A 14,281-nucleotide genomic window follows, 5' to 3' on the forward strand; every position below is an offset into this window, starting at 1 on the left:
AGAGTATAAAAACTAACATCAGTTTTTCTCCTGATAATAACTAATGAAGATGAGTGATTACTTTAACTTCATACTTGCCTGGTTTGCTACTCTAATAAACAGCAAAACAATTAATTTCATGAGAATTCAGATTTCATCTTCAATGAAACTGAACATAACTGCAGTAGCCATGAGATAAGGAGTGTGTGAATCCATACAGACAAGACCATATCCTCCCAGCTTTAATTCACATTAACAAAAGTATGAAGGAAACAATGTAAATCAACCAGGTGTAGTAATGGAATTATGCAGCTAATTTCCATAGATGTGATCATTCACATCTCCAAAAGGCAGAAAAAAAGCAGGGGGAGATGCTGTTGTCAGGTATATATCCATGCTCTCTACAAGAATGCCTGCACCAAATCTAGAATTATTGTGGGAACCCTCTGTATACTGACAGACAAATATCTCTTTGGCCTTGGTGCTGAGAAAGTTGTATGTTTCTCAACTGTTCTCAGGTGAGTTCTGACTTATTTTGCTGTAAGGTGACTTCAAACCTCTTCAGCTCATTGTCAAAAGCTCATTGGCTAACTCAGGGTTTTCTGATATGTGGTCTTATCTATCTGGACTATAGATATCCCCCAGTCACAGAAAGAAAAGCACTGTGGGGTCTCTAAGGAGTATAGCCATGAGGAATGGTCTGTCACCACCACCTGGCTGGCTGGTAGCCTGCTGTGTCTGCTTGTGAGAGACCCTAAGGAAAGACATTGGTCCAGCAGGGTTTCTGTGACTCATCACAGTGGTGACAGTCTACATCCACCTTCCCTCTCTAGAAACCTCTTTAACAAGTGTGCAGGCAGCAGTGTATTTATATCTGTGTGCATAGCATATGGGCAGTAAGGTTGGCACCTGTGGCATGTGTCTATCCTACTATGTATGAATTGTGTCACATTCAGTTATTTGACAGGAAAGAACCCAGTACAGATGTACTCTAAGACAGATAGTATGCCCCACCCCAAAAGTTGGGCATTGCCACCTTAGCAGAGGCCACTTACTTTTTCTTCATGTATCTATTGTAAGCAATGAACTGTGGCATGACCATATGACTCAGTGAAGACAGAAGCTCCCATACCACAGTGGTCCTGGTTTCATTCCTTCCTGACCATGGAACAATAGAGAGGAAGAATGCCCCTGCTCTGACCCCACAGCAGAATCCTTTTGAATTCTGTTGTCAAGTTGGCTGTAGGGGAATGACCTTCGCTTTTCATGCTCCCTTGAAGGTGCACATCTCACTTAAATGCCTGTCTCCTGTGACAGTGTAAAAGTTCTCCCAGCAGATGGCATTGCCAACTGAAAAAGCTGCAATTAAGAGCATTACTTCAGTTCAAGTGCTTAATGAAAAATCCTATGTTAAAGTCGGAACAAGTCTTTTTGCTGAAGAGGTCTAAAAGGACCTGCAGCTGCTCATTTCCCTCTACACTTCACTCCAAGCTCTCTGTCCCACCAACAGAGATGTGTTTACTAAACGAGCTGTGATTCATCCCTCCTACATTGCATCAGCCTCTTCATTTTTGCTGTCCCTCTGGGAATCAGATGTGAAGCACTAAAACCAGATTATGTGGTAACAAGCCATGCTTGTTGCTGTGAGGACCAGAAAAACAATTACAAAAATTATGACTTAGTTATTCTGAGGTCTTTGTACTTCAGAGAATCAAAACGGAGGAAGAAACATATGCAAGAATGGGGTACACTGCAGTCAAACAGAAGTCCATGTCAAGTAAGGAAGTCTTGAACCATGCCTCCTGATGAAAGTCATTCATCTCTGTGTTTCAGAGCCTACTCTCTGATTCTTCCCTAGAAAGGAAAACACAAGTCTTCTACAGAATTACAGTTTCTCAGATGTGAATTCTCCCATGACTGTCACCTTCATGATGTCCTATATGCATATGCCTCTGGTAAACTCTCCTTGGAAGAAATGTGAATGAAATTTCCATTCCAAGGAAAGCAAGGAATGGATTTATTATTGATGACAGGGATTTTATCCTTATTCCAAGATTTATCTCCTATTTCTTTCTTATATCAAGTTCTAATTGGTTCTAAAACAAATGTTAAGGAATCTGATGTTCAGTTGCTAGCTCAAATTTGCCAGAGCTTTCTAGCAGTTTCTTCCATATGAATAGCTGGTTTTCTAGTAGTCTGAACATATTAAGAAATGACTTGCTTCCCTGAAAAAGAAGATCAAATGCTCTCTTTATGGGAACAGAGGGGGTTGTTCCTCTGTGTATTCTAAAGACCAGATGAGTCTGTTAAACACTTGTTTTCTGCCTTATGAAAGATATGTAGCAATTTCTTAACCCAAAATGTAAAATGCATCTTGCTTTTCAGTTGAGTGGAAAACTACCTCTTCGTCCAAAAAAGCAGCTGTTTACACTAAGCTAATAATAATTTTCTCACGGTTAATTCACAGCCCTGCATTCCACATGTCATTCAAAAGTGACATTCTTTCAGATTTGCTCGGTATTCACTCTAGAAAATACTTAAATTTCCCAGAACTCCCCTTTTACTGGGATGTAGATTTATGTAGATGCTTCTAGACCATGAGGTTTAAGTGTGCTTAGAATGGAGATGCTTTTGGGGTGAAGCAATCCAGAAAAATAAACAAACAAGCAACAACAACAACAACAAAATGGTCTAACTCATCTAACTCCTTGCTTTTTTTTTTGCTTTTTTTTTTTTTATCCCCTTTAGCCAGGGATTGCTGCATATGTTCAGGAGTGGACACTTTTTTTCCAGAGTTCAAAAAAAGTTGAAATGTCTCCTGATGTACCAGAAAACAGGTAGCTCCCTTAGGAGCAAAGCCAAGCATCTGTCTACAAAGTTGTCATACTTTGGCCAAAGATCCATTAATACCCAAATCCACTTCAAGTGGAGCACAGTCACTTCTTTCCAAAAGTAAAAGATTCAAAGATTTGATTCCAATTGTCTCTGATGTATGCACATAGCAATCTTGAACAAATGTATGGCTACAGCCCACATCAGTTGTGCCATTTCTTTTATACTTGCAACTTCTCATGGCTGCAAGCCATTTTGGAAATTTACAGATAGCACAGACCCAAGACTTTCCCTTGTAGATTGTGCCTGAAGTTCAGATCTGTGCAGAAAGACAGAATTGGTGCAAATTTAAATTTTTTAGTTCTGTGTTGAATCCACAGATTTGAAATAGTCAAACAGTAAATTGCCCAAGTTAGGAATTCAGTTTCCTTTTTTTCATTCATAACCTTCTCACTTGATTTCATGCATTGATTTCTGAACCTACCGGCATAACTAAGACAGACAGGTACACGTGGGAAGCTTTGAAAGGGATAAGGTCTCAGCTCTTACACTGCTTTCCTGTTAGAAAAATGACTCCTTAGGTATCAAAATTCAAACAGCTAAAGAATCTAAGTTGGCAAACTGTAAAGAGTGGAAAAGTGGCATATCCCCACTATCCCAATTAGATAGAATGGTTAATTTGTTCAAGCTTTAAAAAGTGGGAAAGAATTAATGGAGTGAAAAGGTACAGAAGATATTTTAGCATATTAATAGAAGTAGCATATAAAGAGAAAGCATTAGGACACAGACATGGGAGAATAGCATGAAATCTAAGCTATTTGACAATCAAAACAGCAAGATATGGTGTCATAATGTGAAGCTAGCCACATTCTTCTGCATTCCCATATATTAAAAAAAAAAAGAGAGAATATAGAAGCCATTGCACCAGTTTTCTCTTGCTGTTTTTCCCTGCTGCTTTTCACACCAGCAGTAGTGGGCTTCGTGTAACCAAATGGCCTACAGCTGTCAGAGGGCTTTACTGCTCAACCTACATTCAACTATAGTCTATATGTGTGCTGTAAGGAAGTCTGCATGGTTCTTTAAGCACTGGCTGTGATCTGTGGCATATTTGCAGAGCTTATAAGAAAATATATGCTATTTTCGTAGGATTAGAAAAGTACAAGTTGTCAGGTTTTATGAAGAAATCAAGAAGTGCTGGTGAGGCAGATAATAGAATTAATTCATCTGTAGTCAGGTAATTTGCCCTGAGCAGCCAATTAGTAACTTTCAAGAAAACAAAGCTCGGTCTTTTTCCTCTAGTATGTGAAATGGTATGGCATTAAAACTTCTTCTGCAATTATGAACACATTAAATCAAAAACATCTCTGTAGTGTCATACTGAGGACCAGATCCCACCAGCAGAGCCTCCTTCAGAGCTGTGCTTTGTTTTGATGTTCTGGTTCCTTTCTACCTACTAAAACTGATTTTCATTCTAAACCTAATAAATACAATGTCTTAAAATGCCATAATAATGTACCCCAATACTTGTAAGCTTGTACAACGCACAGCCACAGTGCTACTTCTCCACCTGCTGCTCTGCTAAGTATTAGTGCTACTAATGATTTACATGGTGCTACCGGGATGTGTGACACTTCACAAACATGTGGAGCTGGTTCAGTCATAAAGCCAGAATAACTTCCTTCGTTTCACAAGCTGAGGTAATAGGCCTCCGGGGGAGGTCTGTCCACCTGGAGGGAACGTGTGGGTCTGTGTGCAGACAAAGTTCCCAATAGTAAAGCTTTACAGAGACAAAAACTGTTACAAGAATTTTCCTAGGGCAGGAAGACTATTCTTTCTTTCTTAATTGGGCACTGAAAATACAGCTTACAACTCTTTCACTTGAAGAAACAAGTCCAGTTGTTATAAAAATAAAACCCATTGGCAGCACTGAAGAGCTCAAGATCCATTCTGCCCATGGCTTTTGGGTTAATAAAGTGAAGATGAATTTGAGCTTGATAAAACTAATGACAGAAATTTAAGACACAATGAACTTTCATAGAAACAGCTAGAAAAAGAATGGTTTGCAAAAAATGATGTAACATAAAACAAGATCCTCTCAATATTTACTGACAAATCCTGCAGTGAACATGCACACACACATGCTGCATTCAAGAACAGTATCACACGTTTGGTATAACAGTATAACTAGTTGGACTAGAGCTATTTCCTCCCAAAAAGTATGCAAGATTCACTCAGCTGCAAAAGAAGGGATAGAATTTAAAACATTAAAGAGAAACTTCTTGAAACTTTGAATAAGTTGATTTGTTTTGAGCTGATTTTTTCACTTCAGTAAAGCATACTTCAAAATAAAAGGATATTTCAAATTAACAAAATCACCTTTTTTTTTCTTTTTTTTTTTTTTTAACTTCTCTCTGTTTTCACCATGGCATTATTTTTATCCCACTTGGAAGGCACAAAAATTTAACGTGAATAAATGCAAAAACACCCATTAAATTGGAATTCTGGTTTCTTTAATAGAGAACCATTTTTCTGAACACTTCCAGTTAATGCTTGGCAGCTACTGTGGAGATAGAAGTGTTAATTCAATGAGCAGGAGATAACTGTCCTGAGAGAACAATGTACAGAGGTGAATAGGAAGCTCACAGCAGCATGGTCTTGCAGCTCTGCAATTCCTCTGCCTTTCCATCTCCAGACCCCTAGTTCTTCAAGGCTGCCCCTCAGCCTAACCCATGGCACAAGCATTCCCCTCCTTCCAGCCAGTGGCCTCTTCTCCTTAACCCACATCTCTAGTATTTACTGAAAATGTATTTGCTCAGAGGGGAGGATTAATCCTTTTTCAAAGAGAGCTTCCTTCCCTTTCTAGATGTAGCTTTTCCCTGAAATCATATATCTTATTAAAGAGAAGTAAAAGAATGCTAAAAGTAGTCTCAGGTGAATCACAGAATCATAGAATTGTAGGGGTTGGAGAATAGTAGGGGACCTCAAGATCATCAAGTTCAACCTGCTAAAGCAGGTTCTGTAGAGTAAGTTGCAGAGAAAAGCATCCAGGTGGGTCTTGAATATCTTCAGGGAAGGAGTCTCTACAACCTCTCTGGGCATCCTGTACCAGTGCTCTGTCACCCTCACAGTGAAGTTTTTCCTCATACTTGTGTGGAATTTTCTGTGTTCCAATTTGTGCCCATTGGTCCTTGTTCTGACACTAGGCTCCATTGAAAAGAGCCTGGCTCCATCCACCTAACTAATGCTCTTTAGGTATTTATAAGCATTGATAAAATCTCCCCTCAGTCATCTCTTCTCCAGGCTGAACAGCTCCAGGTCTCTCAGCTACTCCTTACAAGAGAGACTACAGGCCCTTTATCATCTTTGTGGCCCTCCCCTGGACTCTCTCCAGAAGTTCCCTGACTTTTTTAAATTAAGGAGTCCAGAACTGGACACAGTGCTCCAGATGTGGCCTGACCAGGGCAGAGGAGAGAGGGAGGATCACTTCCCTTGACATGCTGGCCGTGCTCTTTTTAATGCACCTCAATGAAGTTGTGGGGTCCTTTTGCTGCTGTCTTTCCACTGTGTGGATATTATCTGCTCCTAGTCATCAGGATCCCTTGTACTGCTGGTGGTTCTCAGACACAGCTTCTGCTTTTTACTTTAAGAAATTCTGTATAAGAAGTGATGAGAGGTACATTTTTGCTGGTAATGTTGTTCAGCTGGCCATCTGTCTGATTACATGTGACTGTGATTTTGTTTTGCTGTGATTAGTGATTAAAGTGATTGCAGATGTGACTTGAGCAGTATAAGCATATCACTTTCAGTGCATGGAGAAGCAAATCCAGAGCTTGCACTATTCTCTTTCATCCCAGCACCAGTCCAGACATGAAGAATTCTAGTTTCAATGTCCAATAATCATTGCCTCCTACTATAAGCATCTACTAAATCGCACATTATCAATGTAGGGACAGACATTATTTCTCATAGTTTGTGTAGAGGATTTTTATCTTGAGTTTGAAAAATAGGGCAGTTCTTCAAATTGAAGAAAAAAGAAAGAAGAACTTATTCTGTGTCATGCTTTCTAAAATTTTGAAACTTCCTCATCCTACTCCTCTTGTCTGGTAAGAGGTTGTGAAAAAACAGCCTGTTTTGTTTTGTTTTGTTTTGTTTTTTTTCCCTAGAAGTTTGAATATTGATATTAATATAAATTGTAAAATGAAAGTATCTAATTCTGGTGTTTTCACTGTGTCAACGGTTTATGGGCTGGTCCGGCCCAGTTCCATGACCAGCAGGGCGGAGGGATCTGCGGATCCACGCCTCTGGGAAAGGGGAAGCAGGGGACCCCAAAATACTTGAAAACAACAGCACTAATCTGAGGTGGAACAAATGATTTTACTAAATATAGTATTAGTAAAATACAATGAGAGAGAGAGAGAGTCTGTTTGAATTGTATAGACCTCACCACAATGCTGGGGTGAGAAGTGCAGTCCAGTTGAGTGACTGAAGTACAGATGGCAAAGAGAAGATGGCGAAGTGCAGGCGGTGAAGCGCAGACAGCAAAGAGCAGACAGCGAAGAGCAGGCGAAGAAGAGAAATCAGGTGACCTTGCATGGAGTTATATCCCCTCTTGACCGCAAAGCCTCCTGGGGAAATGCAGTTCTTCTCCGTTTGACTAACATTCAGCAGATATCAAACCCCACCCCCAGTGCATTACATGATGTTATGGTGTGGAATACTGATGACCAAAAATCATAAAACCATGACATTCCACCCCTTATTCTACATCACTACATCATGCTTAACACGTGGGATTACAGACTGCACTCCCCCAGCACTAAATTCCCTTGTGGTAAACACTGAACATCCCTCAAATAACAGATGCCTTCTTCCACATCAGCCCATTTCTTTTTCTCAGGCATCAGATTGTCTTTGAAAGGGTATCTTTCTTTTACAGCTAACAACATCTGCTTCCAGAGGGTGAAGGCCTGGTTCTGGCATGTACTAATACCTCTGTCAATGGCTGAGTCCCCAGAAATGCCACCCAGTTGGCGAGCTTCTCTACTATCTAGCCACACACTGTTGGCCCCATTGTCCCAGCATTGAAGTAACCAAGTAGCAATAGGCTCATTTGGGTGACGTGAGAAGTCTTTTCTCAGACTTCGAATTTCATTCATGTTCAGAGATCGATCAACAAAGGTAATGATATCTTGCTCACCTCTTCCTCTTCCAGGACTTCTTGCCCTCACAGGCGTTGGTGACCGTGGTCTTACTGAGGGCCCCTCCCCTGGACTCAGAGGTGCTTCTCTTGGACCTCAGAGCCACTCCTCTGGACCTTTTTCCTCCTCTTTCTTCTCTTCTGAGTCGAGATTCGTTTCGTTTTCCGTCCTCTTTCAGGGGCAACTGACATCAATTGTGGTGCCTCCTGCGGTTGATCAGGTTGGTCAGTTCCAGTGCTCTCATCCTACAGCTCAGCTTGGAGCCGGTCTCGTTTGATTATGACACTATCTAGCTCAGATTGGAGGGTGTCTTGTTGAGATTGAAGATCGTCGAGTTTGGATTGCAGGGAGTCTCTCTCAATTCGGAGGGCATCTCTCTCAGATTGGAGGTCTTTTCTCTGGAGCAGGAGACTCTCTTGCTCATTTTGTACTGTTTCCCTGAGACTCTCCCTTTCAATTTCACAAGCTCTCTCCCTCTCCAGAATAGTACTGAATAAGGCCCGATAAGCATTAGCCAGGCCCCAAATCATTTGTGCCTCCTCAGATCTGCCCGAGCCGCAACGTTCCTGCCTCAAATAGCTGTTTAAGCTCCCGGGGTCTTTCAGGTGCTCTGGAGTGAAGTTCCACGACACTGAAGATTTCCATCTATCTAAAGTCTCTCCCAGACCTCTCCACACTCCCCGCCACTCAGTATTCTCTGGTTTTGGGGAGGACATCCTCAAAATACAATAAATACTAATACTGAGTGAAATGATGAGCAATACATTCAGGGAGATTAACAATGCGACTCGGTGATCATTCAAGAACTGCATAAAAGATTGAAAGGAGAGACTGGTAGCCTGCTTAAAAATCCCCAGTCCTGTAAAATCAGCAGCTGTCTCCAGAACTGTATGCCACACTGTATGAACATACCAGGTCCATATTTCCACCTGTGTTTTCAATGGATTGTATATGCCTATTGCTCCACAGAGCAAAGTGGCAAGCTTAATTAACGCCCAGTATGTTTTGAGCATTAGGAAAGAAGAAACAGTGGCATGCAGTCTCTTAAAAGTCAGTTTCACAACAGAAAGCTTTTTTTTTTTCTTTTTTCTTTTTTTTTACAGAGGCAAGATAGCAAAGTTCAGGGTTTACAAATATCCTAGGATACTGGCAGTCTGCCTGGAGTTTTCAAGGTCATGTTTTCAGAGAGTAGCGGTGAATCAGATAAGCTTTCCCAATGAAGCTCTCTGAGAGCAGAGAGAGATTTGTTCTAAACAGCTAGAAAGCAACTGCTGCCCTCATTCTCCACCAAAATATGTCAACGGTTTTGTCTCGCTCCAATTTATAGGAGGGAGAGGAGGTTCTTTTATTATCTATATACCCGGCGTGAGATTAAGAAGCAACAGTTCAAATGCTGGTCCGACCAGTTTATTACAAATCTTAATTAGGGAAATGGGGAAGGGGAGGACGAACACTATTATGAATTAGGGTAATGGGGAAGGGAAGGAGGGCGATAGAAAAGATAGGAAAGAAGAGGCAAGGAGTCTTTATAGGCAGCAAGAGGGACATAGTCACCACCATGGATCCAGCGAGGTTCATAGTTCAGTCTTTGATCTTCAGTAGCGGTGGGTCGTCGGGCACTGTTGTTCTATTGACAACGAAGGACGTCGAGGCACGACAACGACCATGGCGATGATGGCCCCTTTTCAATGCTTTCAAAGTGGTCGAGTCAGCTGTCTTTGGAGTGACAGCTCAAATCCAAAGTGGTTGAGTCAGCTCTCCTTTGAGTGGCAGCTTCTGGATCTGGGATCTCAGCAGAAACTCCTTTGTTCCCATCTTCCGGGCCTTGCCAGCAGATAAGAGGGTGCAGGGATGCCCATCTGCATCCTGTTTTTCACAGAACACGATGGTATCGTTCCCCAATTTTCCCACAACTAGCTGGAGCTGTTTAGTCACAGGCCAGATCTTCCGCCAGTAAACACTCCTGAGCATTCTCATCCGCTCTTCTACAGAGCAAGCAGCTCTGGGGGAAGGGGCTTTCAAATGTTCCCAAAGCGATATCGATTGTCACACAGTTAGCACCCATTAGTTGCCTCCTCAACAAATCATTCAGAGTCTTATCACAAGAAATACCTCAGGAAGCAAGCTATGAGCCAAAAAACAAAGAAGGATTCTCACAGGTTTATGGGCTGGTTCGGCCCGGTTCCGTGACCAGCGGGGCGGAGCGATCTGCGGATCCGCACCTCCAGAAAAGGGAAACAGGGGACCCCAAAATAATTGAAAACAGCGGCAATAATCTGAGGTGGAACAAACTAATTTACTAAACATAGTATTAGCAAAGTACAGTCAGAGAGAGAGTGTGCCTGAATGGTAGATAGGCCTCACCACAATGCTGAGGTGAGAAGTGCAGTCCAGTTAAGCGGATGAAGAAAAGCAGATGGCGAAGCACAGACGGCGAAGAGCAGATGGAGAAGAAGGAATCAGGTGACCTTGCACAGAGTTATATCTCCTCGCTGACCTCAAAGCCTCCTGGGGAAACGTAGTTCTCCGTTGGACAAACATTCGGAACTCAAGCATCAGAAGCCAAACCCCCCAGTGCATTACATGATGTTATGGTGTAGAATACTGATAACCAAAAATCATAAAACCATGACAGTCCGTTTGCATTCACAGAAATATTGTAGCAAGAGTAACAACCCAAAAAGCCCTGTGCTACTTTATCACTTTGCTTTTGAGGACCATCTGTCAAACCATAAGATAGAAGACTTTGGAAGGTTACAGCCACCGCCACATCACACCTGGTGAATTTTCTTGAAATAGTCTCTATGAAAATCCAGTTGGGCTGTGAGTGCACACCCTGGGTTTTGTGGTTAACCTACGTGCCATGATAATGCCCCTAAGAAACAGTGCTGTGTAGATAACAGCATTCAGATTCTATTCAGAATGAATTCATCACACTGGCACAACGAAATAGCTTAGAAGGTTCCTGGTTCATGTGAGAGCAGATAAATTTGAACCAAAAATCCTGGGTAAATTGTTGTGGCAGAAAGATGACAGTGAACACAACTGAGAGTGGTTTTCTCACGTTTTGTTAATACTGATGCCTCATGCAAAAACTTCCCTGAGAAGAATTTGAAACTTAAGCCACTGCTAGTTATAAAGGACAAATATAAGCTATTGTCTTGGAGAAAAGGACATTTCAGTGCTGTTCTGGTGCTGATCTCAACTGTGGTGAGTTTTTACTTGACTGTTACACAGTGCAGTGAGTTCATGCACTTCTATGCTTCCTTTAACTGCTTCAAAATTGCTAACAGAAAGTGAAACAGAATAAGAGCAGAATAAGAAAGTGAAAGCTCTGTGAAAGTCTTTAAAAGCTGTGGGCTTTGTGGAACTACATTTTTTTCTTTTCTTTTACTGGCTGCGCTGCCCTCAAAACAGAGTGAGGCCACTGTAGCCTTCAGCAGAAAATGGAAAAACTGCGCACAGCAATGAATATTTGTATCCACCACCAAAAGACTCTGGGTTACAGCATCGTGTCGCTGCTGACAATTGCCAGCGAGCAAATCTTTTCCTTGGTGGCCTTCAGGTGTCCCTGCAACAATTTGAATACTCTGTATGGCTGTGTCTTCCTTCTAGCGCCAGCCATCCTTCTCTTTCTGCTTGGCTGCATGGTGAATGTCAGGACTTGTCTCCTGCTTAGATACAGCTGCCCTCAGGAGAAGAAACACTGCTGTGGCTCTTGGAGAAAAGGTCACTTCTACCTGAAAGTGCTGGCACCAGTGACAGCCAGCATCTTGGTGGCCCCCCTCACCTGGATTGCAGTGGCCCTGCTCAGTGCAAACTTCTACGAGTGCGCAGCCAGCGGGAGCAGCTTCATCAGGAACCAGATGTGCAGGGATATGGACAAGCCTGAAGCATGCTGGGAGCTGCTGGAGAAAATACCCTGTGATGAGAACGCTGTCAGAGGTCTGAATAAGCTGAATTTAACTTCTAAAGGTAAACTTGTCAGCTTTCAAGCACAGTCTCAGGTAAGACCTCTATGCTCTGCTCTTCCCCCAAGGATTCCTGCCTTGCCTGCTTCACACACACTCGTACCTGCTAGCAAAAGCACATGGTTAGCAAAAAATTCTTTGGTCAAAAAACTAACATAGAAAGGCAAAAAGAGGCTAGTTTGTGCTAGCTTCTCTTTTTGGTGTTTGCATAGTAATCTCTTGGCACTGGCAATGGCAAAGCATTTGTCAGTGCTGGGCAGTAGACCAGCCTAGATATCAGCACTTCCACTGCAGCTTTTCTTCTTGTTCAGATTATGCCTGGTGCAAGCTTTTGTCTGTTACCCTTTCAAAAATCTCAGACTTATGTAAATATGCATTAGTTGAGAGGAAGCTGAAGTCATTAGCATAGAGGAAGCCAACATCTCACTGCAAAAGGGTGAGCTAACAAGTGAAACAAAGAAGGGCAACTTGTTTGATCATGAACCTAAAAGCTTGATTCTATTATTAATTTCACACTAATAGTGTAGGTGAACAGTTAGAATATATGTGCATCTTGTTACAGTCTCCTTCTTGTGCTGAAGGCAAGCTGCGTAATAAAAAATAGCTCTTCTGAGTAGATTTTTTTCCATTTGGAGTGAAACAAAACCAAAGTGATTTGGCAGCACTCCAGTTTTGTTTCTGTGCTTGTTCCTCTTGACTCCAGAAGAAAGTTAATTTATTATCAGTTCTTCAGGAAAATCATTAATACTGATTAATGTAGTTAAGTTTGCAGGAGATAATAATTACACACACAAAGTGTTTAAATTTGTTAGATATTTAGCATATGGCTTCTTCAAGAAAAAGCTGAAAAAGTGCAGAAAGGAGCAAAATTGAGGAAGATAGATTGTTATTGATTTTTCAGTGAAATCGGAAAGAAACAGACTGATCTAACACAAATGGAAGACATATGAGATCATATACTTCATTTCTTGCATCTGACCTACTTTCAGCAAAATTAGGAGCCAAAAAGTGGTGTGGATTCTATACAAAATAGGAAAGATTTCTTATTTGATAGCCAAATCCTTGTTCTGCCTATGAAGCATTGCTTCCATGTCTGATTCAATGTTTTGTTCTATACTCTCGCACAGGGCCATGTGAAAACACTAGTAACACATTTATTTATTTTTCAAGATTCTAGGATGGTTGCTGATAGTCATCGTCATTACTGTGGCAGTCGTTTTAAAATGTATCAGCCGCTGTTGCTCCCCAGGTAGCTATTTTCAGCTAAAGTTCTGGAAAATTTATTCGGAAAAGGAACAAGAGCACTTCGAAACCAAGGCTAAAGAACATGCAGCTCAGCTGGCCGAAAGAAAAATGAATTACATTTTTGAAGCCACCAACCCACCGCCATCTCAGACTCCCAGCAATGAAGACTGACAGAAGATTTCACTCCCATATGCATTCAGTAAGAATGATCAGTATTACAGCGTGATACACAAATACATTAATGCAAACAGAGGCAAAATCAGTACACTCAGTGAAGGAGATCAAATTTCCTATGGTTTAAGGGTTTGTAGACGAAGCACGTAAATGAGCAAGGGTTTTAGTAAAAAAAAAAACAGTTTGTAACACTGGTAATCTTTTAACCTTACTGATCTAAAAGAAGCTTTATACTGTGCTCTTACTGAAATCAATGAGAATTGTATGTTAAAGGCTGATACTGTAAACCCCGGGAGACTTTTTAAAAATAAACTTCATAATTTTGCTTAAGTACATTTAAATAAGCGTGTGGTTCATAAAGGGATTATTTCTTTTTTATGTCAGTGATCATTAAGAAAAAGTCATATGTGAAACAGTAAGCATCCACAGCAAAGATGTCAGCCAGTACTATGTGATTACATACAATATGTAATAACATTTAACTGACTGGTATCATTTTAACTGAATAAACATTTATCTGCTTGGTATAATTTCACCTTCATGTACTCAAAAGGTATCCCAAACCTTGCAACAACTGTGTTTCCCAGGGTAGTTTGGAGTTGGGTCATGACAGTAACAAGTGTTCAATTTGTTATTTGTACCTCCAGGAAGCACAATTATGCTTAAAATGTTTCAGTTCACCTCTCCTATTAAAGAACTCAATTGTTCACTGACATCTAGGAGGCAATAAATCTGCTCTGGAGTATTGTAAATTGGAAGGTAACAATGGCCCTGAAATTAGCAGCAAGATGTTTCTTGACTCGGTGGAGCCAGGCTTTGCCATAGAGACACAGTAAAATTGTTCAGGGTAAACTGAAAGCATCTGGAGAAAGGTTATGCCTT

The 14,281-nt window shown here is 41.3% G+C and overlaps 1 protein-coding gene across 1 annotated transcript; it reads left to right on the forward strand.

Annotated features, from left to right (window-relative positions):
• The first annotated feature begins 11,347 nt into the window (after positions 1-11,347).
• On the forward strand, positions 11,348-13,827 carry LOC125689193 (calcium homeostasis modulator protein 6-like). Its single transcript, XM_048936083.1, has 2 exons — positions 11,348-12,016; positions 13,151-13,827. The coding sequence occupies exons 1-2, from the start codon at positions 11,456-11,458 to the stop codon at positions 13,394-13,396; spliced, it is 807 nt and encodes a 268-aa protein (XP_048792040.1). The 5' UTR covers positions 11,348-11,455; the 3' UTR covers positions 13,397-13,827.
• Positions 13,828-14,281: the final 454 nt, after the last annotated feature.

This window comes from Lagopus muta, chromosome 2 (assembly GCF_023343835.1).
Source record: "Lagopus muta isolate bLagMut1 chromosome 2, bLagMut1 primary, whole genome shotgun sequence".
Lineage (NCBI taxonomy): Eukaryota > Metazoa > Chordata > Aves > Galliformes > Phasianidae > Lagopus > Lagopus muta.

Coding starts and splice junctions, on each gene's coding strand:
- LOC125689193 (XM_048936083.1), top strand. CDS start 11,456: ATGGAAAAACTGCGCACAGCAATGAATATTTGTATCCACCACCAAAAG. Junction 12,017..13,150: donor GCTTTCAAGCACAGTCTCAG/GTAAGACCTCTA, acceptor TTATTTTTCAAG/ATTCTAGGATGGTTGCTGAT.